Source organism: Ceratotherium simum, chromosome 5 (genome assembly GCF_057802395.1).
Source record: "Ceratotherium simum simum isolate JZ-2026a chromosome 5, ASM5780239v1, whole genome shotgun sequence".
Lineage (NCBI taxonomy): Eukaryota > Metazoa > Chordata > Mammalia > Perissodactyla > Rhinocerotidae > Ceratotherium > Ceratotherium simum.
Window position 1 is genome coordinate 42,156,844 of NC_141904.1, and position 26,058 is coordinate 42,182,901.

Here is a 26,058-nt window from a genome sequence, read left to right on the forward strand (position 1 = left end):
CAATTGAATGTACCAGGATACTCCATCCTGAGAAACTTAAGACCTGGCTGTCCCTGCCTGAGCTGGATACAGGGACAGGCTGCCCCACCATAGGCCAGACTCCAAGCGGAGTCCTTTAATGGCCACTGCCAATATGGCCATGTGGCCATGTCCATGCATGCCTGGAGGCAAGAAACAGATACCTAAAGGGTGACAGAAGTGACAAACGAGAGGACAGAACATAGAGGCAGAAACATGAAAACAGAATGGAAGTCACAAACACGCACACGAGGCTCACGTTCCAGGCACTTTTCCAAGTGCTGTGTATATGTGAACTGAACAAGCTGATGAGATGAGCAGTGTTATTATTTGCACAGTATTGAAGATACCCAGGCAGAGAGGAAGTAATTTGTCTAAGTCACCTCACCAGGTAGTAGAAGAGCTGGATTCTGGGTCTGTGCTCTTAACCTATAAGCCATCGAGATGAAGTAAGGGGAGCCAGCACAGATCAACAGAGGCAGAGAAGCAGAGCAAGAAAAGGACACCCAAGTCAGTTATCATTTTTTGGTCCCCCTCACCAGCTCTTGTATAATCATTATTATTCCTAAGGGGGAGGTCGACCTTGCTCTTCAGGCCCCCAGACTGGGGCTCCCCAGGGCAAGGTGCAGCCTGTTCCTCTGGCCTGCAGCCCAGGCTGCCGGGGACAGGTCAGACAGGTCTGGCTGGTGCAGATGGATGAGGTTCTGCAGCTTCCTGTGCTCAAGTCCCCAGGGACCTCAGCTGCTAAGCCCCACACTAGGCCTCCACCAGCCACAGCCCACTGCCCACCCCCATCTAGTGCAGGTGACCTCACTCTCAGGGTCGGGCCCCAGCTCAGGGTAGGTGAGTGGGAAGGAGTGAGCCCTTTCCCATCCCAAGCAGATAGCTGTCTCAGAAGACTGCCCTCCTGCTGCTCCCCACGGCCATCCCAGGTGACCACTGGAGAGCAATGGGGTCATCCAGAAGGAAAACTGCTCCCTCTGCCTGACCAGCCTCTCTTTGCTGACTTCCTGTCTCCAAGTTGCCTGGCTGCGTGGAAGAAGCCTAATGTGTTGTGCCCCCCACTCCCATCCTCAACACAGCCTATGTCCACACTGCCCTGCGGGGCCTGTCTCCCCGTCCTCCCACTGCCTGCTGAGGGAGGACCCATGCTCCCTGTTTCACAAATGCAGACCACGCTGTTAAAAATAGAGCATCTTTATTGGTACCTGTAAGCTCAGGTACAAAGTGTTCCCACAAGCCCGCAGGCTGGCAAGGCCTCCTGGGCAAGAGGGAAGGCCCGGAGCCTGGGCTTCTTGGCACAGACACAGAGAAAAATGAATAAATTATAGTTCTAATACTCAGGGACAATATAGAAATTATGATGCGGAATTCAACATCAGCAAACGAAGGGCATAAAAGCCATAAGGAGCCACCCCTTGTCCCTGGCCAGCTGGCCTTAGGGCATGGGCAGGTGGACCAGGCTGGAGTGCAGTGCCCAGAAAGCCCTGAGATAGTAGTCAGGGGCATGCTGCAGGCCCTGAGGCAAACCCCTGGCCCTCTTTGGGCCTCCTGCTTCCCCCTCCTACATTAAAGGGCCGAATAAAGGCTGTGACCTTTGGGAACGGGGAAGATGGGGCAGAGGACAGGAAGCAGAGAGGGCTGTGTGGGGCAGAACAGGGTTTTGGTCACGGTTGGTCAGCCCAGCCCCTCCCCCTGCCCAGACGCTGTCCCGGGCAGCCCCTCCCTGCTCAGCCATCCAGAGCCAGGCAGCTGCCATAGTCGACATAGGGCTCAGATCCACACCCGGTCTACACCAAAGCCCAGACAGGCAGGGCTGCAGGACTATAAGGCAAAAGGGACTCAGAGGGGTCTGCACCCCACCCGACCCCAGCACTGCCCACCAGCCAAAGAGGAGAAGCCTAAGCCACTTAGTCTCCAAATAAATTATGGAAATAAATTATAGTCTTCACAGTCCAGAGGATTCAGCCACCCATGGGTCTATGGCTCACGCTGGCAGGAGAAGCCGTAAGAAGTGGCTGATTTCAGCCCTGTCTCGCTGTCTTTGGGCCAAGGAACATCATACAAGACTGAAAAGGGGTCTGCAAAGCTCCAGAGGAGCCACATTCCCTCCGCTTCCTGGCACAGGGCCGTGCAAGCGGAAGGGACTGTGGGGGCAGAGGGTGCGGGGGCTGGGCAGCTGAAAGAGGAAGCCCCCTCCCCACCCCCTCTTAGCACAGAAAATGACAAAAATAAATAAATCAATCCAGAGTGTTGCATGAAAATTAGGAGTGCCCACGTGGGTGAGCCAGCCCACGGGAGACCGTTCCAGACAGACCTCAGGGAGCCCCCAAATTACAACAAAGCAGCAACAGGGCTCCTGGGGCCGGAGAAAGGCACTTCAGTCCTCACACAGGCACAGGCTCCACCAGAGACGCTGGGGCAGCATCCTCGAACAACTGGCTGTCCATGAAGGGCACCAGGGCCTCGGCAGCTGGCTCGGACAAGCCCACGAGGGACTCCAGGAAGCAAGCGCTGGCATCCCCAGGCGGAGAAAAGGCAGGCAAGAGGAAGTGGGGTGCCTCAAGGTTGTCCAGGCTGTCAGACACCTTCCGGGAGGTGTAGTGAGGCCCCAGACTGTAGTCTGGCAGGGCCTGGAGCAGCTCAAAGGAGTCGCAGGAAGACAAGCTGAGGTCCACTGAGCTGCTCTGGCCGGCGTCCATGCTGGGCAGCCCTGAGGTGCCAGGGAGGCTGCCTTCTCCCAACCCTTCAAGGCCACTGTTTAGGAAGCAGCTGGCATCCAGGTTGGCGTTTTCATCCAGGATGCTTGATGTGAGGCTAGAACTGTAATAGCTGTGGGTCCAGCTGGCCATGCCAGCAGGGTCACCAGTACCGAAGATGTCAGCTGGGTGGAAGCAGCTGAGGTTGTCGAGGCTCCCCACACCCCCTTCTTCTTCCTCCTCCTCCTCTCCGCCCAGGTCAGAGTCACTGAAACTCAAGATCCGAACCAGGCTATCATCATCCACACTAGGCGGGAAGCCAGGACCAGGCAGGGCCGGGTGGGTGCAGCCGTCAGGGGCCTCACTGGTGCCTGATGCAGTGGAGGAATCGGTCATGTCGCTGCTGCAGCTGTTGTCTCCCAGCTCGCTGCTCACAGGGGGCTTGGCCAGTGGGAAAGTGGGGGCCAAGACCTGCTCACCAGGGCTGGGTGGGCCACCCTGGGCAGGAGGCTCCAGCTCCCCAAGGCTCTCAGCCCCCTTCTCCAGCTGCAGGCGGGTGAGTGTGTGGATGAAATGGGTCTGAACTCGTGCCTGATTAAATTCCACACGGCCCTTGGGGTTCTCACAGCCCTCCCTGCAGCAGCCACAGGGGAATGCTGTGTGGTCCATCTGCAGAGCAAGTAGAGACACGAGTGAGGATCCCGTGGAGCACCAAGAAGCCCCCAAGCTCAGGCTCCCCTTCCCAGCCCGGTCTGGACACCATACCTGGCACTTGATGCCTGCCAGGCTGCAGCTGCAGGTCTCAGGGTCGCAGACCCTATCGCAGCGACAGCCACAGTCCTCTCGGGATTGGCGCAGAGCCTGCAGCTCCCGCTTCTCCTCACGATCGATTCTCCGCACACCGGCAGCCCGCAGCAGAGCCCGCCGTTGCCGGGCTGGATAGGGCTGTAGGAAGGATATCTCCTCCAACCGGCCGCCTGCCACGGCCACTGCCAAGTCCTCCTCCACAGAGGCATCATCAATGGCGTCCACGGTAAGTGGCGGGCTGGCCTCCGTCTCAGGCACCCCAGCCTCTGCAAGCTGCATCCACGGGAGAGAGGAGTGATGTGAGAGGCACAGACACTCGACAAACGCTCCCCATGTGCTTACTCTGGGCTGGGCACTGTGGATACCATAGTGAATGGGATAGCCAAGAACACCGCTCTTAGGGCATTTGCAACAAGATTTCCTGCTCACGTCATTTCCCAGTTCATGGACAAACTCCCTCCCCCAGCCAGACAGATACAGCCACCCTCAATGTTACATCAACTCCACATCCACGTCCCCCTCCCCAGTGAGGTCACTCAGATTCAGGCATCACAGACCAAGCCCCTGCAGCACACTCGAGCCCTTCCGTGCCCTTCTGCACTGTCTGCAGATAATTCAGGCAACGGACCCTGATCACGCAATTACCGGCCCCATGGGCCTCTTTCCCCACATACATAATGAGCAAACCGGCAACCACCCCAAGCCCCCTCCCCTCAAGGCTGGGACTTCAGAAGCTGCCCAAGGGCGTGGACCTTGTAGAGGGGTCTCCCCACCTTCCACTGCAGCACCTCCAGCTTCTCCTCCTTCAAGCGCAGGCGGAGCTTCTCGTGCCGGGCCCGGGCTTGCTCCTGTGTAAACTCGGCCAAGGAGAAGCGGCGGCAGGCACTGTGGCGAGGGGCCATACCCAGAGTGCAGCCGCCACGGCTGGGCACGCTGGTGAAGCCCTGGCACCGAGGAAAGTAGAAGACGGTGATACCATCGAAGGCCACGCGGCCTGGGCGCTTCCGGGGAGCCCGCTTCAGGATAGACAGGGCTGGAAGGCAGGCAGGGAGGGGGCAGGGCATTAGTTCTCTGTGAGGCACAGCATAACCTCCAGGAAGATGAGGCTGAACTGTCTCTCTTCACACCTCCCCCACTTCCCTCCCACCCCCAAAAAAGAAATGGGTCTGAATTTAGGAGCCAGCCTGGCTGGGATTGGAGCTGGTAAAATTGAACACCACCCCTATGTCAACACTGGCTTACTGTTGTTTACCAGTCCAAATAAGAGCACTTGTAAGATTAAACAGCTTTCCCGTTTTTATTAGCCATTTATAGGTCTCTTGTACAGTTTTCTAGTTTTATCTATTTGTAGGAGCTCTTTATATATGATATTAGAGACATCAATCATCTGTTTAACCTATCTGTGCAAATATTTTAGTCTTTTATTTTTGTTCATGGCATTTTGCAAAATAATTTCTAAGGTTTATCTCCTAAAAAATATATTAATATTTTCCTTTATAGCTTCTGCATTTGCATCAGGCTTAGAAAGGCCTTCTCTTTAAGTTATTGATTGTATATTGATTAGTAAGCTATGTATTGGTATATTCAATACATATATTGGTATATTATTGCTTTTTATTAGGTAGAACCATAAGAAATTACCATAAAATAGGTGAATACTAGCAATTGCATATATTTCAACTTAATATATTAATTTTGTACCCAGCTACCTGATGGAATTCCCTTCTAAAAGGTTTTCTGTTTCTATTTTTAAATTCACCAAGTAGTTAACCATCTGCAAATAATGGCAATTTTGCCTATCCCAATCCAATACATAGAATTCTTATTCTCTTTGCTAACTGAATTGGCTAGCACTTCCTGAACAATGTTAACTAACAGCGGTGACAGTGTCCTCATCTTGTTCCTGACTTAATGGGACTGCTTCCAGTATTTCCTCATTAATCAGAATGCCAGCTTTTGGGTTGAGACATATTTTTTATCATTTAAGGTAGAATTTACATATTCCTATCTTACCAAGGGTCTTATCTAGAAGGAACATTACATTTTATCAAATATTCTTTCAGCATCGACAGTGGTTCTCATGTTTTTCCTCCTCTAACATAGTCATTTGGTAAACTATAAGATTGGATTTTATAACATTAAACCATCCTGGTATTTCCAGAATAAGCCCAGAGTAGTTTAGCCAGTTAATGTACTGTTAGATTCTATGTGCTAAAAATCATACTCTTTTTTAATGTATAATGCAGATATGTATATAATACATAACCAGACATCATATCTGTGGTATTAAAATGTCATGGTGAGGGTGATTAGGAAAAAAAAGTCTAAAAAGGCTCCTTGGAGTTGGGAGGAGCGAAAATGAAAAATAAGTTTGAGAAACACTGCTGTAGGGCCATCTTTGTCAGTTTGGAATCAGAATTACACCAGCTTGAAAAATAACTGGGAAAAAACCTTTTCACTATGTTCAGGCAAAGCCCAATAGCACTTTAACAGGAGAGGGACCGGCTTAACAGGCCCGGCAGTGGAGGAGTGTGGGGCGTGGGACTGCAGCAGTTCAGGTGGTAGGAGGACGGTGCAAGCTGGAGAGACAAAACTGGAACAGAAGGGGGGAGCCAGAGGGGGAAAGCCTGAGGGCCACTCTGAGGAGCTCCATCCTGCACGTCTTCTGAGGAGGGGAGTCCCAAGGTCAAAGGTCAATCTAGCCCAGCCCAAGTGCCTCTGGACAGTGGGCATTCCTGAGTGACCACTGCATTATGGAAAGTGGACAAGGTGGGGAGCCAAGTAAGGCACTCAAGTCATAGGGACACAACCTCCAGGGGCTGGAATGGCTTCGTTAGGGGCTTCCCAAATTCATCTTCAGGAAGGAAGAGGGGTGTAGTGGGGTTCCCAGGGGAGGGAGGACTCACGGGTGAAACTTCGGGGGCCACAGAAGTCACGGTCAGGCAGGGGCGTCTGATCCCAGGGACCCTCCTCGTCCGAGTCCCAGGCCAGGGAAACTGAAGAGCTCGGGGAGCAGGAGCGGGAGTGGCGGCCCGAGGAGGACACAGAGGAGGAGGAGGAGGAGCAGAGCGAGGAGTTGTCCTCATCCAGCTGGTCAAACTTCCTCTTCAGCAGCCCAGTCATGGTGGTGCAGGGGGTGCTCCGGAGTCTGGGCACAGACAGCCTGGAAGGGGAAGGAGAAAGCTCTAAGTGGCAGGCCTGAGGGCAAGAGGTGGGACCTCAGCCATGACCATCATCTCTCCCAGTTACCTTCCGAAATGTCCCTCCCCTTAGAACTCCCAGCTGGGCCTATGGGGCTCTCCGTGCAGGGGGCACGTCTCCAGGAGGCTTCTTTGCACAAGACAGAGCACCAAGGTCCCAACCCTTGTCCTGGTGCTTGCAGACTCCCACCACGTCTGCCCTAAAGCCTTCCCAGGACACGGCCAGGCACCTTCCCCACTACCTCCTACAACCCACCTACACACACACATACACCAGACCGACAGATGGACCTACAGCCTTCGGTCCAGCCTCGCTCATTCCCCAACAGGAATCCCGGGGGCTGAGTCACTGGCTGGGTGATTCACATGGCTCACATCTGTGCGCCTTTGTGTGTGTGAGGCCGTCTGCACCGACAGCCTGCACAGCCCTTGTACAGTGGCTCTGCTTCCTCCTCCTCCTCCTCCCCCAGCACACCCACAGACACACCACCCTGCATACACACATATGGGCCGCAGGCCCTCCCTCCCGGGCCAGGCTGATCAGGGCACTTGGGGAAACAGGCTGGTTTCGACATTGGCCTCAATTCCCAGACCCAGGACTTTCCTGAGCCCCTCTTCTCCTGAGATGGAGCTGCTCAGACTTTCCCTCAGAAACTCCCGCTCTGCAGAAGTCCCCAGGCCCGACTGTGGGACCGGAGCCACCTAGACGTCATGTCTCTTTAACATCTCATTTGATCTCAAAAATTCACCTACATCTTGCCTTCTACTCCAATATCTAACCCTTTTTGTTTGAATTAACTTCCTTTGGAAATTATTTTTTCCCCTTAAAACAAAAAAAACCCCTCTTCTAGTGAAACTGACCAGCCAAGACAACGTCCCACTCTCTCCTGTCTATAGCTTGGTGACTTGGAGCGCCCCAGGACACACCCCAGACACATCTGCGTCCCCCCTTTGAGGGTCTCAGCCCTCCTCAAGAGTGCAACCAGAAACTCCCAGAGCCTGGCTGGCCTCATCCGAGTGGAGAGGACTTGGGGTTCCTTCCCCTAAACGCTGCAGCAAATAATAGCCCCTTCCACTGCTTGGGAATCCCCAAAGGACTCAGTCCTAAGGGCTGAGCACAACTACCTTGTCTCTCTGCGTGTCCTCTTTGGCACTCAAGGCTGGGCCTCAGGAGGTCACAGGAGGAAGGGGAAACGATGCAGAGGCCCCAGTGCTGGGGAGCCCCTCCCCCACTGCCATCACAGGAAATGAGAGAGAACAGGAAAAACCAACCAGAAGGCTGGCCATCTCCCCTTCTCAGGTGTCCTTTCTAAACACCCCTACCCCTTTTGCCATGACTCTCACTAAGTCCCTGGATCCTGGACCTAGAGGGTGTGCTGTCACCAACTTGCTGGATAAAATCCGTCCTGGGACGGCCTTTCTCTGCAGGCACGAGAGAGGCAAGAGAGCTCCCCTCCTTTGCCAACCCTCCGCACTGGGCCTGGGGGAAGAGGCCGCACAGGTGTTTCCGGGGGCTTCTCAGCGGGTGGTTTCTCAGGCGTGGCACTCCCCCTCCCAGGGTCAAACCACAAACAAAAACAACCCAGTTCCCAGCTGACCTGCAGGCTCTCCCAGGAGTCATGGGAAGTCATGACCCAGAGCCAGGCGCACACACATACAGACCACAGAGACACTCAGACACACAGAAACTCACACCGACAAAAACACACCCACGCGTCTTGTCCCCACCACAGTCCTGCTTGGAGACCCCATCCTTTCCTAAACTCCAGATGCTGTCTACCAAGGTGCTGCCGAATGCCTCCCTAATCACACCCCCAAGCCTGAGACCCCTCAAATGCCCACTTGGTGTCTGCCTGGCCGTCCCTAGAAACATAAAATTCCGCAGGCCCCAAATCGAACCCTTTGTCTCTGTCCCCCCACCCCCTTGCCATCTGTTCCTCTTCCTGTGCTCCCTATCTTAGTAACAGCACTGCCACCCACCCAGTTACTCAAGCCAGAAACCTGCAGTCATCCTCAACGCCTTCCTCCCTCTTCCTCCATCGACATCCAATCACTCAGTCCTGGAAGTACACATTAGCTCATTTAATCCACACAAGGCCGGGCACAGACTCAGTAGATACCATGGAGGCCACCCAGCACAGTGTTAAGAACCTCAGCTCCAGAACCAGACTGCCTGCATCTGAACCCTGGCTTGGCTATTCATTGGCTGGGTGACCCTGGGTAAGTTCCTTCACCTCCCTGTATCTCCAATTCTTTGTCTTAAAACCGCAAAGGGTTAGGAGGTTTACATGAATCAATACACGTTTACAGGTTTATGATACAATCAATACATGTTTACAGGTTTACAATACAATCAATACACGTCAAGTTCTTAGTGATAAGTGCTCAGTGAATGTGTAATTCTGCACTGTAAAAAAAAAAAAAAAAAAAACACAGAAAAAGGATGAGTACACAGATGGATCTCCCTGGTATCATGCTGAGTGAAAGCAGCCAGAACAAGAATACATGTGAATGAAGTTCAAGAAAAGGCAAACCCAAGCAGTGATGACAGAAGTCAGAATAGTGGTGATGGGGTAGTGGGGTTGGTGCATGTCATGAGGGAATCTTCTGAGAGAGTCTTGAAATGTTCTATGTTGATCTGGGTGGTAGCTTCATGGGTGTCTAAAACTAAAAATTCATCTAGCTGTACATGTAAGATTCATATACTTTATGCATTTTATGTGTGTCTTCATCAATTTTAAAAGTTTATTACCCTTATGTCTCTGTCCCCACAGCTACCAGCCACGTCCCCTGCCTCTGCTCCTGCCCTCTCCCCACAGCCATTCTTCACCCTGCAGCCAGTGATCTTATTAAACCACATATCAGATCAACCTCCCACCCCCACGCTTAGAACCACTCTGTAGCTCCCCTTGGGGGAGCTTGCCCTAATGATCAAGTCCAGAATTCCAGGAGAGGCTGAGGCAGGCCTGGCTGCTGCTGCCCTCTAGACTCATCATGCAAGAATCTCCCCACCCTCCTCTCACTTTGTACTCCAGCTGAACTTGCAGTTCCCCTAATGCCCATGACCTGCTCACCTCCTGGCTTTTGCACAAGCTGGAACCCAGCCTCACCCCACTTTAGAAGTCATCTCCAAGAGGGCCACCCTGAAACCCCCCTCCTCCTCAGTGACTACACGCCTTTCTGGCCTCCACGGGCCCTGGGATTCCTCTATCACAGCCCTTATCTCCCCATCCTGCAATGGCCTCAACTGCTCATCTCCCTTACACCAGGCTGAGGGCCTCTCTGCCCAGCCGTCACTGTGCCCGTGCCTAGAACCGAGTTGGGCATAGAGAAAGCACCTGAGGACCAGCAGAAGTAAACAGGCCGCGCCACGTATAAACACAGACAAGATTTAGGTACATGAGGTCTCTGGGGGTGACTGGTCAGTGTGATCTTCTCCTGCTCCTGCCACAGTTAGTTTAACGAGGGGGGCCACATGCACATCCCTCAGCCTGTACCAGAGGAGTTGAGCAAGAACGGTACTCAGAAAGGGATGGCTCTGAGGGCAGGAGAAGGAAGCTTGGCTGCAGGAATCTCAGGAGGGTCCCTGTTCCCCAAGAGTAAACAGCTAGAGAGAGATGTCAAGGAAGCAGATTCCAGCCAGACACCCTGGCTGTGCCTCAAGGATGTCTACAGAACAGGAACTTCAGGTGAGGGGTCATTAGCTCCAAGGCTGCAGACAGGAAAACAGGGCCGTAAGGAGACTCCGGCCGTGCTGCACGTCCCAGTGAGGAAGCCCTTGCAGGATCTGCAGACCTGGGATGAAATGAGAATTTATCTCCTCCCTGATATGCCTTTGGGTGGGGGGAGGGGGAAGAGCCCCTGGATCTCCTGCACCTGGGAATCCAGAGGCTGAGAGAGGCAGAGGCGGGAGATGAGACTAAAAGACTCAGCCAGAGACAAGGAGAGGCCAAGTCAGAAAAGGAATGAAAGATAGTGAAAGAGTCCAAGAAAAGTGTCAGACAGTGAGTCAGAGGGTGGGGGAGGGGCCCTCAGCAGCTACCCAGGAATCAAGATCCCGACCATGGCACCGTTCCCAGGGTGCGCACAGCCCCCTCCTAGGGTCCTGGAGGAAGGAAAAGCAATTCCCAGGAGCTGGCTCAGACAGAAACACCACACCCCTGAAGAGCCCTGGAGACAGGCCCTGAATCAAAGAGAACCAGGCTTCTTCAGGGATCTGCCTGGGCCCTGAGAATCAGGCAGCTCTCCTGCCACCACACACAGGCGCTGACAGCCCAGGACGAGGGAGGACGCCTTCCCACCCTGCTTGCCACAACTATCTACACACTCAGGCCACACGATGTGAATCCAGGAAAGGCCACCTCACCCTGGACACCAAGCAAACAAAGGCTGTTTTGCGGGGGGAGGAATATCTCCAGGCCTCTGAAAAGTCACACCAACTCCTCTGAGCACTTCAGCAGTCCCAGTGCCCCAGCCCCCAGCCAGGGCTGGTATGGGGAAGGGGCACCTTAAGCTGCCTCCATCCTCCTCCAGGAATCTGAAGAATGCGTGCTTTAACCTCAGAGCCCCAGGCCTTAGCCTGGCTGGGTCAGTTCCCCGCTAACACCTGGGGTCACATGACCCCAGGCCCTCAGGAGCTACTTCCTGGGAGAAGGGGAGGGCATCTCTGAGCACCTCCAGCCCCCACTGGGATTGGCTGGAAAAACAGCCTAGGCAGCCCAGAGAGCACAGACACACCCCTCCCCCACCCATCCCTCTGAAAGTGATCCTGGGGGAGGGGACAGTTCCTCAGCCTTGGCCTCCAGGGCCTGGCACTGGGTAGGTGCCAAATGTTTGCTGGCTATGTGAGGCAATTGCTCCTGCAGAAGGGAAATTGCACCTGACAGTGACTGCTCCCTGCACCTAAGCAAGGCCTCCTTCACTCTCATCATTCATTCATTCATTCATTCATTCAACAAATACTTATCGAGCTCCTATGTCTTGCCAAGCACTGTGTCAGGCACTTGGACACACAGGGAGCAAGTCAGACACTGGTGCTGCCCCCTTGAGCTTTGAGTTTAGTGGGAAGGAGTATAATCAGAGTTACAAACCAGTGTTGAGTACTGGGATGGAGGGTGGGAGGGGTGGGGCAGGAGGGGTACAGCTGGCAGTGAAGACAGGTCTCTCGGAGGAAGGGAAGTAGGAAGAGTTCCAGAGAGGGGGCAGAGCAGTGTAAGGGATTTGAGCTGAGAGAGGCAGAGCAGTGAGGGGGGAGGGGAGGCCTGAGAGGGGGCTGCAGGGCGCCAGGGCTGACAGGGCAGGCTTTAGCCTGAGGGCACAGGAAGCCACAGAGGGTTTAAGTAGGGAGTGACAATAACAGATTTGCATTTTAAAAAGATGGCTCAGCACGGGGACTGGAGGGGGTGGGAAGGGGTGTGACCGGTTGCACCGAGCTGCCAGAGCTAGGTGAGAGATGACAGGACAAGGGCAAACGAGAAAGGGGAATGGACCTGGTGACTTCTGGATGTGGAGACCGATGAGGCCAGTGATGTCAAGGATTTGGTGGTGAGGTGATGAGTTCCGTTCCAGAGAACTATGAGACATCTGAGTGGAGGTGTCGGGTGGGTGGCGGGCCCAGGAGGGACCCTCTTGTGTCAGGAGTGTGCGCTACGTGTGATTGTGCCAGGGAGCAGGAGTGACTAAGTGTGTGAGGGCTGCTGTCGTGTGGGCATCTCAACAGCCTGCGGAAGAGCCCCCGGGGAGGGGAAACTGAGGACCAGGAGGAAGTACGTGCCGGGGAGGGGAGCAGCGCGTGGGAGAGAGCCTACGTGTGCCCGCGGGTGGCCCGGGTAGCTGCGCTCGTGACTCACAGCGGTGGCCTCTGCGTGTGACGGTGACTGACAAACAGGTGAGCGTACGACACAATCCCTCCCTCCCTCCCGGAGTCCGTGACTCACGGAGCTTCACTCCTCGCTCATCCCTCCTCTCCCTCCCTGACCCCTGCCTTGCCGGGGGCGCCAGGCACGCGCCACAGCCCCGGCACCCGCCCCCGGGGGGAGCCCGAGGAGGAAGGCGACAAATGTCACCTGCTCCGGCCACGCGAGGAACTTCTGAAAAGTTCTCAGACAACTGGGTCAAAACGAAACTCACCCGCGGACGCGCGCACCCCGTCACCCCGCCGCCCGCGCACAACCTCGGCTCGGCCGCCCCCCACCCCAAGCTCGGGGCCGTGACTTCTCGGGGGGACCGGCGGCGAGGCGGGGGAGGGGAGCGGAAAACCTGTGACTCTCGCCTCCCGGGCTCCCAGCCCCGGACTCCGGCAACGGCGCTCAGGCTGTGGCCGGGCTGGGTTGTCCCCGTCCCCGCGCCCGCGCAGGGGGACGACGGACAAATGGCAGGGGCTGGAGGGGCAGTGCCACCCGCGCAGGACGTCCCCTCCCCAAGGTCCCATCCAGCCGCGCCCGGAGCCCCTCAGCACTCACCTGCGATCCTGGCGCTCACCAACGACACCGACGCGACTCGCGTCCCGCCCGGGGACGTCCCCCGCGCCGCACCCCTGCGTTCGTTCGGCCGGGCAGCCGTCGGCCCAGCCGCCCCGAGCTCTGCGCGTCCGGAGCGGCGGCGGCGGCGGCGGGAGACTGGCTGCGCCCGGCCCCGCCCGCCGCTCCGCCCCCCTCGTCAGTGGAAAACTCCGGGGCTCACGGCGCTGACGCACGGCGGGCCTCCCGCCAGGCCGCCCGGCAGCCCCGCCCCGGAGGCGCCGCCTCCTCCCCCGCCCGGAGCCGGGCGCCGCGGCCGCGGGGCCTCCCTACGGACTCTGACCCCGCGACGGCGCCTCGACCGCTCGCCGCCCTCCCCCGTCCCCTCTCCTGCACTTTCATCAAGTCGCCGACGCTGCTAGCCAGCAGAGCAGGGCCGTAAAGATCCCCACCTAACCCCAAGACCCCCGTTTGCAGATGGGTAGACTGAGGCTCCGAACAGCGCAGAGCGTCCTGAAGGCCACCGGGCGAGAAGGTGGCAGTGCCGCGGCCGCCTACACGCCCTCACCCCCACCCCGTCCCAGGCAGTTTACTATAATACAATCTACAAGTTCCCTCCTCCGCGCCCTCCCTACCACCCACCCCCAGAGCCGCCTGAAAAATAAACTATGACTGGAGAAGACCCTGGGGTGGGGGATGGGGGTGAAGGCAGGGGGGAGGGGGAGGAGGTCATCTGTGGGCCTGACCTTCACCTCTGCCCACCGGCCAGAGACCCTGCAGAAGCCCTGAGCTAGGAGTTCTTGGAACCAGCTTCCCGCCACCCCCACCCCACCCCACCCCACCCCACCCCATCCGTCTCTTAAAAAAAAAAAAAAAAAAAAGGCTGGTTTCTTCCGAGCCAGACCCTGGCCACTTAAGATGGCCCACTGCCTTCTCTGCTCCCGCCAAGGCCTTTCCTGACTAGGGGCCAACTCTCCCTGTATTACGGCGCAGGGGAAAGTGTGCAAACCCTGCAGCGAGTCCTGGCCCAGGAACCCACCCTCTGCCCTTCCTCCCAACGCTGGTCCAGTCCTACCCACCACGCGTCCCTGGAGCGTTTCTATCCTCACACCTTTGCTGCAGCCGTTGCTCTGGCCTGGAATCCCTTCCTGCCCTCTCGCTGCTTACCAGAATCCCATCGCCTGTAAGGACTCCGCTTGCACTGCCTCCTCCAGGGAGCCTTCGTGGGAGCCTGACCCTCCCCCTCCCAGTCCAGCTCCCGCTGCATTCTGGGTTCTTCCCTGACTGTCCTAGATGAGTGCTGTCAGTGACTAGCCCAGCCCTCTGGATTCCTTTCCACCTTCCTCCAGGTGGGGGTGGGGGTGACCTGTCCTGCCTGGATGGCGCCTGGAGTGGAGAAGATGGTGAGGGCCCTTTTTCGGCCACAGGTGTGTGTGTAGAGGGGCCAGTAGGGGTCTGCCTGCCCTTTGTCTTTCCAGGTAAGAACAGTGGAAGGAAAGCAGATTGGGGGAAGCTGCATCCCCTGTCCTTTCTGGATGCCTTGAATGTGTGGACCTGGGGGGGCTGCAGGGAGAGGTGTCTGGACAGCTGGAGCCAAGCTTCCAGTGACTTCCCAGTGCCCTAGGCTGAAGTCTCAACTCCGTGGGGCCTACAAAGCCAGAATAATCGGGCCCTTGCCCACCTTTGCAGCCTCGCCTCTCTCTCTGCATGTTCCCATCCCACATTCCCTTCCCTGCTCCTCCATTTTAATGTCTTTAATGTGTGTATGTCTCTTTATTTGTACATTGTACATGTGACGTTGGTGCAGCATACGTAGTTTTAATTTACATGCGAGGTATTCTGTTCTATATCTCTTTAAGTTTCTTCCAGCCTGACCTCTACACTCCCACCCTACGTCCTTGATAACTACACTCCAGCCTGTTTGCCAGCGGTCAGTTCTTGGGGGTGTGTCCTGCTCATCCTGGTTCAAACTTCCGAAGATGCTGATCTCCAGCCTGCACCTGCCTTGCACCCACTTAGTCGTATGGTTTACTAGTGCATTTCCTTGTGTGTTGTCTGTGAGCAGTGGGAGGGCAGGGGCTGTGTCTGACAGTCCTTAGTGCTTGGTAAGAACTTGTTGAATAAATTAAATGTACCTAGTAAATGTGTACAGGGAGCTGGGGCTCAAGGAGAGGGCAGGGCTGGAAGTGGAGATGGAAGGGTCATCCGCTACAGCGGATACACTGAAGCCATAGGCGTGGCTGAGACAGCTCAGGAGGCTACAGAGCTGGATGTCAGTTGCTAGAGGTGACTCAGCCCTTAAGGCTATGATGGCTGGTGGCCACCCACCCACCACCCCCTCAGACACTCAGCTGTGCTCTCCCTGTGGTGGCTGGTTGCAGACCTTGCTGGTCCAAAGGAATTCTTTCTTCCACTGCCTCTTTCCTACCTCTCATCCTCTGGCCAGGTCCCCAGGGGAAAGGGGGGTCTCTGTGACCTAGAGTGGAGTTCTAGTTTACTTTCTCTCTCTCTCTTTCTCCTTCAGTCTTCCAATTGGAAAAGTGGGGGCATTGGACCAGAGAACCTCACCGGCTTCAACATTTCTTGAGTTACCTTCTAGAAGATGCTGCCTGCTGATCAGGGAACTGGGCAGAATTGAGCACTAGAGTTGATGAGGGTCTCTCAGGCTGCCTAGATTTGCGTCCTGCTGGGCTGTGTATTGGGGAAAGCAGACAGGACAGAGAGCGGGGCCGGGAGTTGGTAAGAGCTGGAGTGGAGGCTTAGAGCAGGAAGCCCAGTGGGTGATGGGATTTGGGGGGCAGGAAGAGAAGGAGAGAATAAAAGGGAAAATATAGGAGAATAAAAAGAATCAAATAAGTGATGTGATTTCTCCAGAAAAGCATCTCCCTGTCCTGGGATGGGCTCACCAGATGTTCCCCAGATGTTGCTGGTGATGGGAAACATCTCCCTCTGGGATCCCAACTAAGCTCTTTCTGTTGGTGGGGAAATGAAGGGTCTGTTCCAAGGCAAGGAGGGTGGGGTCTGGAGCAGCCTCCATCTGTGACTAGGGCACATACATAGGCAGAAACACACCCACACATCCTCAGGGAACTTCTGAATACTTAAGAGAATCCAACGAGTTTCTCAAACATTCAGCATCCATGGACCACCCATTTTAGGTAAATAAAAAATAGTTTTAAATAAATATTTTTAAAAATTACAAATTGTTGATGCATTCCCATCAGAAAGACTAAAATTAAAAGGACAAATTAAAAAAGTACCAAATGTGGCAAGATTAAGAATTAACCAGATTTATCATACATTGTGGGTGGGAGGGTAAACTGATACAATCAGTTTGGAAAATAATTGGGCAGTACCTACTAAGGCCAAACACAGATAAACTCTATGATCTTGTAATTCTACTCTTCAATATATACCCAAGAGAAACAAGGTACTTATGTCCACCAAAAGACATATGAATGTTATAGCAGCTTCACTCATAACAGCTTAAAACTGGAAACAACCCCAAATGTCCCAAAGGTGACTAGAAACAAATTGTGATTTATCATATAATGGAATATTGCACAGCAATGAAAAAGAACAAGTGATTGCCTCATGCAATGACAGGGCTGAATCTTAAAAACATTATATTGAGTAAAAGAAGCCAAAGACAAAAGAAGAATAACTATAATTCCATTTATTTATATGAAGTTTAAAAACAGGCAGAACTTAATCACAGTGATGGATAACATTATCTTTGGAAATATTGACTGGGAAAGGCCACAAGAGGGCCTTCTGGGGTGCTGGAGATGTTCTATATCTTGATCTGAGCAGTGGTTGGACAGGCACATACGTATGTAAAAATACGAATTCTACACTTAAGATTTGTTCACTTCACCGTATGGAGGTTTTACCTTGATAAAAGTAGGTGGGAGGGGATGACGATCGTAGTGCCTTAATTGTGAAAGGGTTGCTGTTGTTTTCAGCCTTCCCAGTAAGTCTATGTCCTGGCCAATGAGGGATACCTGGGGCTCATAGGTCAGGTTCAACTGTTTAGGTTTCTCTCCATCTAAATTAGTGTAACGGGTAAGAATTTTATTCCATCATGATTCCTAGGTGCAAGGAAGTTTTTATTTTTTGCATCTAAGAGCTTTATAGTTTTAGCTCTTATATTTAGGACTTTGATCCGTTTGGAGTTAATTTTTGTATATGGTCTAAGGTCAGAGTCCAAATTCATTATTTTGCATGTGAAAATCCAGTTTCCCCAGCACCACTTGTTGAAAAGATGTTATTTAAAATCAAATCAAAGCAGCTGATTCCCCAGGAGAACTTCAACCTCAGTCAGCAGGGATACTCTCCCATGTGCCGCTTCCAAGGCTTATCTGAGGAATGGGGATGCTTTCTCCTGTCCAGGATGGCCCAGCTCTCTGATTTTCAGTCCGTGTTGTCTGCTCACAGCTAATAAGGCCCTATCCAAGCCTACGGATTCACTGAGAGTAGGTGGTGGGCTCTGCTGTTTCTGAGCCACCCTTCATTGTGAAGAGGAAAGGAAGGAGTCTCTAGTGAGGCTGGGAGCAGGGACTAAGGTCTTCTTAGGAGGCTCAAACATCCATCTCTGGACAACACCACCCCGCAATCTCCTCCTCTCCCCAGTCCTGGGGAGAGTCCTGCTCCTCTCCACCTTGCCTCTTCCTCCTTGCCCTCAAAGGAACTCACCTCTCCAGGCCCCCACCTCTCCCCCTGCCCTAGTCCCTGCAACAGGCTAAAGATGTGGCTCCCAGATAAGCAGCATCAGAATCACCTGAGAACTTGTTAGAAATGCAGATTCTTGGGACCTTCCCAGACCCACTGAATCAGAAACTGGGAGTGGGGCCCAGCAACCTGTGTTCTAACCAGCCCTTCACTGATTCTGGTGCACATCAAAGTTTGACACCCAGTGAGCTAAGGCCTTGGAAAGCAAAACCCAGGAAAGAGGACTGTCTTCAGGCACATTTCTTGAACCTTCTCATTTATGTAAACTGAAAGACGTTTGAGTGTAGATCTGTGGATTAAAAATCTGAGCAGTTGAGTTCTGGGTCAAAGGGTTTTGACAGATGTTACCAAATCACCCTCCCAAGAGTTGCACCAGTTTCACTTTCAGCCAATGGTATCTGAGCAGGCCTATTTCCCAACACCTTCCCTGGCAATGGGTATCATCAAACTTATTGATCTCTGCCACTCTGATAGGAGAAACAAAGAAGAGATCTTACTGTTTTAATTGGCATTTCTCTAATCATGAGTGAAGCTGAGACTTTTGTAAGCCATTTGTGTTTCTCTCTAAACTGCTGGTTTACATTCTTTACTGATTTTGTATTGGGTTGTTTTAAGTCTTGGAGGATTAAGGAGATGAACCCTTCTGTCTGTCACACATGTTGCACTTACTCCTGGTTTGTTTTTTACCTTGGTTTATAGTGTATTTTACCAGACAGAAGTTTTAAATTTTTACGTAGTCAAAGTTCTTAAACATTTACTCTAGGAATCCTGCGTTTTGTGTGCTGCATTACCTAACATAATATTACGAATAAATTCACCTATTCTTTTCTCCAGAGTTTTATGGTCTTATTTTTAATGTATAAATCCTTTATCCATTTGGAATTTATTTTGACTTAAGGAATGGACTAGAGTTCCCACTTTGTTTTTGCCCCCAAATGATTAGTTAATTTTCTTATCATCTTTCTCTTCTAATTTTAAGGTCACCTTAAATGGAAATTGAATTCTCATGTGTACTGGGGTCTGTTTCTGGTTTTCTGTTCTAGTCCACTGGGTTGTCTATTTCATTTTTGGGTATCAAATTGCTTTACAAATTATAAATTCATCATGTGTTTTATCATCTGATAGGTCTAGTCCCATTGTATTACTTTTCTTTTTCAGGGCTTTCCTGGCTCTTATTTATTTCCCCATTTGAATTTCCTATCCTTTTTAACAAGTTACCCACCTGACAAACAAAAAAATCTGATGAGTATTTTAATTGGAACCACAGTGAAGTAATAGATTAATTGAGCACTGACATTTTTACAATATTGTGTCTTTCTATTCAAAAGCACAATATAGTGTTCCCTCTATAATTTTAATGTCTTCATAAAGGCCCTATATGTCTTTTAAATATTTTTCTGAATGTTTTGTCTTTTTGATTGCTATTGTAACTGCAATTTCTTTCTATTATATTTTCTGATAGGTGGTATTTTTTTAACGTAGAGGAAGGCTACTGAGTTTTGTATATTAACTTTGGAAACTGTCATCCTGAAGTCTCTTATTGTCTCTAATAGTTGTGCATTTTTCAATCACATCATCTATACATAATTTTGCTATTCTGTTATGGTTTTGTTTGTTTTAAGCAGGAATGGAGGTGGGATATTCGTCAAATGTCTTTTTGGCATCTATTGAGAAGATGTTATATAGTTCTCCTTTGATCTATTAATATGGTCAATTTTATTAGATTCTGTAATGTTATTGAACCACCTGCATTACTAGGATGAGCTTACTTGGATATGATGAATGATTCTTTTGGGATATTGTTGATTTATATTTGCTAGTATTTTATTTGAGATTTTTGCATCTCCAATTCAATCATATTTAGTTACTATTGTTATTCTCCACATTCCTCCTTTTCTTTGGTTTTCTAAATCGCTCCTGAGCTGACAGGGTCAATTAAAATCTACTCTTGTGTTTCATCCACTTTCTACTTGCATTTTCTGTATATTGTCATTCTTAACTGTCGTATCTTATTCTTGATTTTGAAGCTGTGCTATTTGGTGCACAGAGATTTCTTAAAACTGGATTTTTTATGTGATACTGCTCTCTCTCCTGTTTAACTTCCTTTTGTCTCATTTAACATTTTTATTTTGAATTTAACCTTGACTGATGGTAACACTGAGGTCTCAGCTCAGTATTTTCTTGTATACCTTGGTTTATATTTTATTTTTAACTTTTCTGAGTTATTTTGGTGAAGATGCATCTCTTATATATGACATACAGTAGGACATTGTTTTATGATCCAATATAAGAATCTTTTTTCTATTATAAGGATGGGTTTATCCTATTTGCATTTCTTGGTATATTAGCCTTAATTCTGTCATCTTATCTTCTGTTATGTTTTCTATTTTAATGCTTCCTCTGTTTTCTATGTGTGTTTTTTTTGTTTTCTTTGATATGCATGAATGTGTGCACATGCATTTGTATTTTTGTCTGATGATTTGAAGGTTTATAGTCTGTTTTTAATTTTTCTAGTGGTTGCCTTTACGTTGATTTGTTTCTCTGCAAAGAGAAGAAAACCTTCAAATATAGGGAAAGAGTTATGTTCTCAAAGGCTGAGCCTTGGCACCACAGTTGTGTCCTCAAATTCTTGATGTCTAATACACAACTTGAAAAATGGTGATAGTCTCACCCTGAAGCCAAAGGTGCAGGGTGATCAAGATACTCAACGTGCCACTGAAACGCTGCTTGAGCTAACCACCTACGGCAGAGAGCTTTCAGTGCCACAAAGAGATGCTGTATCCCGTCTCATTTCTAAACTCATGTGAATATCTTTCCTAAATAGCCAGCATACTTTGTTCAACAGTGTCTTTTACTTGCTGTCTGTTTCTCTGCACAGTATTCTGAAGAGACATAGTTGGAGAGGCCATGAATCGAGGGCATTGACTCTTCTTGCTATTTGTCTCTACACATATCGAGATCAGGAGCCAGATTGTTGCCTGACAGCTGGTCTTTGTGAATACAGTGGTGTGTGGTTGGCGTTCAGATGCAAGTCTTTCTGTGTGTGTGAGAAAATTCTTTTAAATCTGTGAATTGATGCTGGTTGATCAGTCAGTGTACCAACAGATAATGGCACACTCAAAATAGGATGATTGAGGAAAGCTTATTCACAAAGGGACTATTTACAAATGTGTGGGTGTAGGAGCACCCCAAGGGATTGGGAGGAGCAGCAGTAGAGCTGTTACCACCAACAGGCCTGAAGGAAAAAGGCGGGGGAGCGGTCACCAGAAGGGAGAGAACTGAGTAGAGTGGGCTGGCTGCCTTGGGAGGACCAGTCGCCCCCTGGTGAAGGATACATCCAACCCATGGAGACTCACAGGCAGGGACCCAGGGGTCGAAGTGCCTTGATCTCACTCTCTTCCCTCTCCTTTTCCTGCTGGGGATCTTCATGGCTGAACCCAACTGGAAGCCAGAAGCTCCTTCATCTTATCTTGCAAAAGAATTCAGTGATAAATAAAACAAAAACTCATGAGGTACATTTCCCTCATATGTTTTCCGAAAACATGTGGAGAGCTGACACATTAGTGGTACACTCATTGGAAATGCTGTCAACTATAAGTAACAGAGAACCCGAGTTCCAGTGGCTTTACACAGAGGGCTTTGCTTCTGTACTGTAACAGGAAGGCTGGAAGGAGGCCGCCACTGACATTCAATAATGTCAGTGCTGGTGTCTCTAGAATTCTCTCAGCCTTTACCTTGTGCTGGTTGCTTCATATTTGCAAGATGGCTGCCCGCCACTAGGCATCATGACCATGGTTAAGTTAGGAAGAAGGAGAAGAGGGGTACCAGCACTACATCTATTTTATTTAAAAAAAGATTTTTTTCATAGAAGTACCCTCAGCAGACTTCCCATCGTATTTCATTAGCCAGAACTGGGTCTCATGGTCTCCTCTAGCAGCAAGAGAGCATAGGAAAGTGAGAAGTGGGCTGGTCATGATTGATTTAGACCACTTGTAATCAGCTACCTGAGACTGGGGACCTTGGCGCAGGATCAAAATCAGGAGTCTGTTATCAAGAAAGAAGGGATGGAATAAATTCTAGATGGACAATGAACAAGGCTTGCCACAAATGGTTTTATTCAACAATAAAGCCAATTGTCTGCTAGCACTCACTCGGGACAGCAATTGCTCTTTCACACTATGTGCCATTGATTTTATGAGAAATCCACAAGTGTTGTTTGATCAAGTAATTTTGTCAAGAGCTCGTTCTGTTTTTCATCAGTATCCTATGACTCAATTTACAAGCCATAGTTTGAATTGTGTTAGTTTTCACTGTAAACTGGACAACTTTAATTATGCTTCTCTGGTTTTGATCTTTTCTCTGTCGTTAGGGACAAAATGGATCGTTCTCACTCTGGACGTTATTATTTTACCGATATTCTGGAAAGACTTGATTGGTTTTCTAACCAGCTTACAAGACCTGCTGATGTGGAGATGATGCAAGAGTCCCAGTGGGCTTCAGAACGCTATTCGACAAGGGTTCATAATAGACGATGCCTCAGAGACTAGAGCAAATGCGTTACCAGCTAACAAAATCCCCTTTTCAAATATTCATTCCCATACCTATGTTTCTGATTCACACTTTTTTTCTGCTTGTGCAAAATCATCTCATTCAACACACTCATCTACCCTGGTATATATAATCACATTTCATATTGCAGTATTTTTGTTACTATTTTCAATACTATTTTTATGCTTGCATGAAGCTCTTTTGAACTACTGATCCATCTTTATGGTTTGGGTCCATACTACCATATAGTAATGACAATAGAATGTAAACATAACAAATGTAAACAATAACGTGAAAATATTTGAGCAAGTTGAACTACAGTTAATGTCATTCTCTTTACTAAGTATGAGCTGAGCTGAACTGGCCAACTCAGTTCTGGTGGCACAGGTGCACCTACAACACCATGATAATCATTACAAAGGTAATGAGATTTCTGTGGAAATTATCACTGATCTCACATTTATGAAACGTACATGAAAAAAATGGCTTGTCTGTGTAGCAGGCCCTGCCCATGCCCTACTCATGTCCCCTCGTCCTCACAATTCTCACATGTGTCGGTGGCTTCTCACTGCAAACACATGCGGCTCTCAGCCTGGGGGATTTCTCGGGCCACAGGACCATGCTCCCTGGCACACAGGGCAGGCTAGAAGTGCCAGGGAGCTAATGCCCCTGGGTACAGCCCTTAACTGTGGTGGGCTAGCGTGGGGCCCTCTGTGGCACATTCCACACAACCTCCCAGGGGTCCCAGTGGGAAAGGCCGCAGTTGCCCACGGTGGCAAATACTCACCAACACACCTTAAGTCGGCTTCCTTCCCTTCCCTGTCTACCTTCTTTCTCCACGATTGCTTTCTGGGATCACCTCCCAAGTGAAAGACTTGCACTCAAATCTTTGTCTCAGGGTACGCTCCTGGGGGAAAGGAGCCCCAGGTAGTTCTTTCTCCAAACTATCCCTGCCGGCCGTGAGATTCATGAACCCAACTTTAGGAAAAACTGCTCTAGACAACTCTGCTCATTTTACAAATGAGAAGACTGAGGCTCCGAGTGGGGGACCTGCTGTGCCTAGGGTCACTCTGTGGTCAGAGGCAGCCCAGTCAGCCGTGGAGCTCCCTGTGATGCCCTCAGCACAGGCAGGGGTCCTGATGCTGTTGGGGGCTGTACTGGAGGGTCTGACCGGAACTGCTCCACCCAGGTGTGGCACACTGGGTCCTCAGCCCTTCCTAGACTTCCCTAGATGATCTTCTGAGAGAGGACTGGAACCTGCTGGCATAAGCTAGGGCAGGAGAGGAATAAGAGAAGGGGCAGTTGAGGCTAGGTGGGGCCTGGGGCCAGTTGAGGGGCTGGGCCTGACCGCTCTCATCTCCTCATTCCCCCGAGCCTGGCTCAGCTCCCTCTCCCAGCCCTTGTGTGGTGCTCCTCCTGCTCACTGTCCCCACCATTGACGTGAAGGTTCTGGGTCTTTCCTTCCTAAATCTTCCCTGAACAAGTTCCCCCCAAACATCCCATATACACACTCTCATATACACACAAATGCTTCTCTCTGCAATTAGATCCCAGCTCTGTGGATCTCACAGACACTATGAGATGGATTCATGTCCATTTCTCTCTGCTTTGTCTTTTCCTATTTCCTATGAGAGAAGTTTGTGACCCTGCCAACCATTTCCAGAAGAAGAAATTGGCTTCTAGCCCAGCTTTCTAAATAATATGATAATCGGTTCCAAATGTTCAACCCACAGACCTTTTCTTATTCCCATTTGACAGACTGGGGAACCTAAAGCCAAGAAAGAAGTTATACCATGAGCCCGTGATCTGACACCCAGACAGTGAACTTGCCATCCCAACTTCAGTGCAGGCTTGTGAGCGAGTTTGTTTAAGCCATAAACTTACCGGCATGGTCACCCACAATCCCAGGATGAGCAGAACACACTGGGTCATGGTCCTGCTGGTAAAACCACCTGCCCTCCTGGCTGTGCCCTGCCCAGGTCCCTCACCTCAGTTTCTATGGGGCCAACAGGGATGTCATCCAAAGGAACTGGAGCACAAATGTCCAGGGCCAGCTCCTGCAAGAGGAAATTCACTTCTGTAACATCTACTGAACTCTGCAGTGCACAGGGCCCTCGGTTCACATGGGAGCAGCAAGGGTGAGGGACCTTAATGAATCCAATGGATCCCTGCCCTCCCACATGGAGCTCACAGGCTAAGAAGCGGGATAATTCATTTACTAGAAGCTAGAGTATACTAAGGGCCACAATAATAATACTAGCTACGATGGATTAAAAACACGTCCACAAATTCTTTCACATTCTTCTTATCAAAAGCGGGAATCTAATTCCTCTCTCTTTGATAATCGGCAGCCTTCATAGCTTGCTTCTAATGAATAAAACGTGGAAGAAGTGATACTGTGTGATTTCCAAGACAAGTTAGAAAAAGTGATATAGCTACTGCCTGGCTTTTTCTTGGGACACTCACCCTTGACACCCAGCTACCATACTGTGAGAAAGCCCGGGTTCATGGAGAAACCATGTGTGGGTGTTCTAATCAATAGCCCCAGCTAAGGTCCCCACTGACAGCCAGCATCAAATGCCAGATGTATGAATGAACATGGTTTCATATGATTCCAACCCCCAGCCTTCATGCCTCTCCAGTTATGGGCTATCTTCACTAAATTCTGCCCACATTATAGATTCATGAGCAAAATAAGTGTTGTGTGTTAAGCCACTAAATTTTGGAGGTGGTTTATTATGCATCAGTAAATAACTGGAACCATGCTAAAGTGTATCGTGTGTTTACTAGAAGCCAAACATTGCGCTAAGCACATTACAGGATTATAATCACATTTAATCCTCCAGACAATCTTATTAGGTAGATACTATGGGATCTCCACCTTATGGAGAACTGAAGCTCAGAGTGATTGAGTCACTTGTCTGAATCATAGAGCTTCTAAGTGGCAGAAACAGGACCGGAGGCAGTAGTGTGCTGGTAAATGTTTAACAACCAGTTTTCTGGAGGAAAAAAACAAGTCATGATTTGCAGTGTTTGCCAATTTCCATGGTGTAAATTCTCCCGCCATGGCTGATTTCAAGCTACTGGTACTGCAGGTGAAATGGGGAAGAGATGTGCACACTTGTGCCGGCTTCAGTACACCACTGAGCAGAGGCTGCCAACCCTAGGACCCATGTTCTGAGGAGATGATGGAGATAGTGTGTGTGGTGAGGGATGGTCAGGGGAGTCTTCAAGATTTCTTCCTTGAAATATAGGTTGAGCTGTGGAGAAGTTATTGCGCACATTCACTCATGTTGTTTACTGAACTATGTGCCAGACACTATTATAGTCACTGATCATTAGTGGCAAAATACAGACAAGGTCTCTGCTCTCATAGAATTTCCTTTTTAGCAGGACAGAGACAGACAGACTCAAAGGCATAGGGCATATTGAAAAGTCTGAGTTATTCTGGGAGTGGGAGATAGAGAGTGAAGTGGAGCCCAGATTTAGCATGTCACAGTCAGTCCCCAAGAGGAGAGATGTGTTGGTGGCTCCCTTCCCTCTTCTGGCCCTTCCCTTTGGAGAAACTCTGAATCAGAAAAGTCTCAAGCCTGTTAG

General features: G+C 50.5%; 2 protein-coding genes across 9 annotated transcripts; one reads left to right on the forward strand and one right to left on the reverse strand.

Moving 5' to 3' along the window:
- Positions 1-1,199: 1,199 nt before the first annotated feature.
- On the reverse strand, positions 1,200-14,420 carry CSRNP1 (cysteine and serine rich nuclear protein 1). Of its 5 annotated transcripts, none has more exons than XM_087430749.1 (5): positions 14,350-14,420; positions 6,431-6,687; positions 4,298-4,557; positions 3,483-3,797; positions 1,200-3,386 (listed from the first exon to the last, which is right to left on the reverse strand). In XM_087430749.1, the coding sequence occupies exons 1-5, from the start codon at positions 14,358-14,360 to the stop codon at positions 2,406-2,408; spliced, it is 1,824 nt and encodes a 607-aa protein (XP_087286875.1). In that variant the 5' UTR covers positions 14,361-14,420; the 3' UTR covers positions 1,200-2,405. The 5 variants fall into 5 exon arrangements, with proteins under 5 accessions (XP_087286875.1, XP_087286876.1, XP_087286877.1 ...); XM_087430750.1 differs by lacking the exon at positions 14,350-14,420 and adding an exon at positions 14,294-14,343; XM_087430751.1 differs by lacking the exon at positions 14,350-14,420 and adding an exon at positions 14,262-14,285.
- LOC147917014 (uncharacterized) lies at positions 12,175-25,675 on the forward strand. Of its 4 annotated transcripts, none has more exons than XR_015552201.1 (2): positions 12,175-12,611; positions 22,283-25,675. XR_015552201.1 is itself a non-coding variant. In XM_087430755.1 (2 exons), exon 2 carries the CDS (start codon positions 12,783-12,785, stop codon positions 13,602-13,604), a length of 822 nt encoding a protein of 273 aa, XP_087286881.1. In that variant the 5' UTR covers positions 12,175-12,611; positions 12,725-12,782; the 3' UTR covers positions 13,605-13,920. The 4 variants fall into 4 exon arrangements, 3 of the variants coding, with proteins under 3 accessions (XP_087286881.1, XP_087286880.1, XP_087286882.1); XM_087430755.1 differs by lacking the exon at positions 22,283-25,675 and adding an exon at positions 12,725-13,920; XM_087430754.1 differs by lacking the exon at positions 22,283-25,675 and having other exon boundaries at positions 12,175-12,273; positions 12,444-13,920.
- The last annotated feature ends 383 nt before the right edge of the window (positions 25,676-26,058 follow it).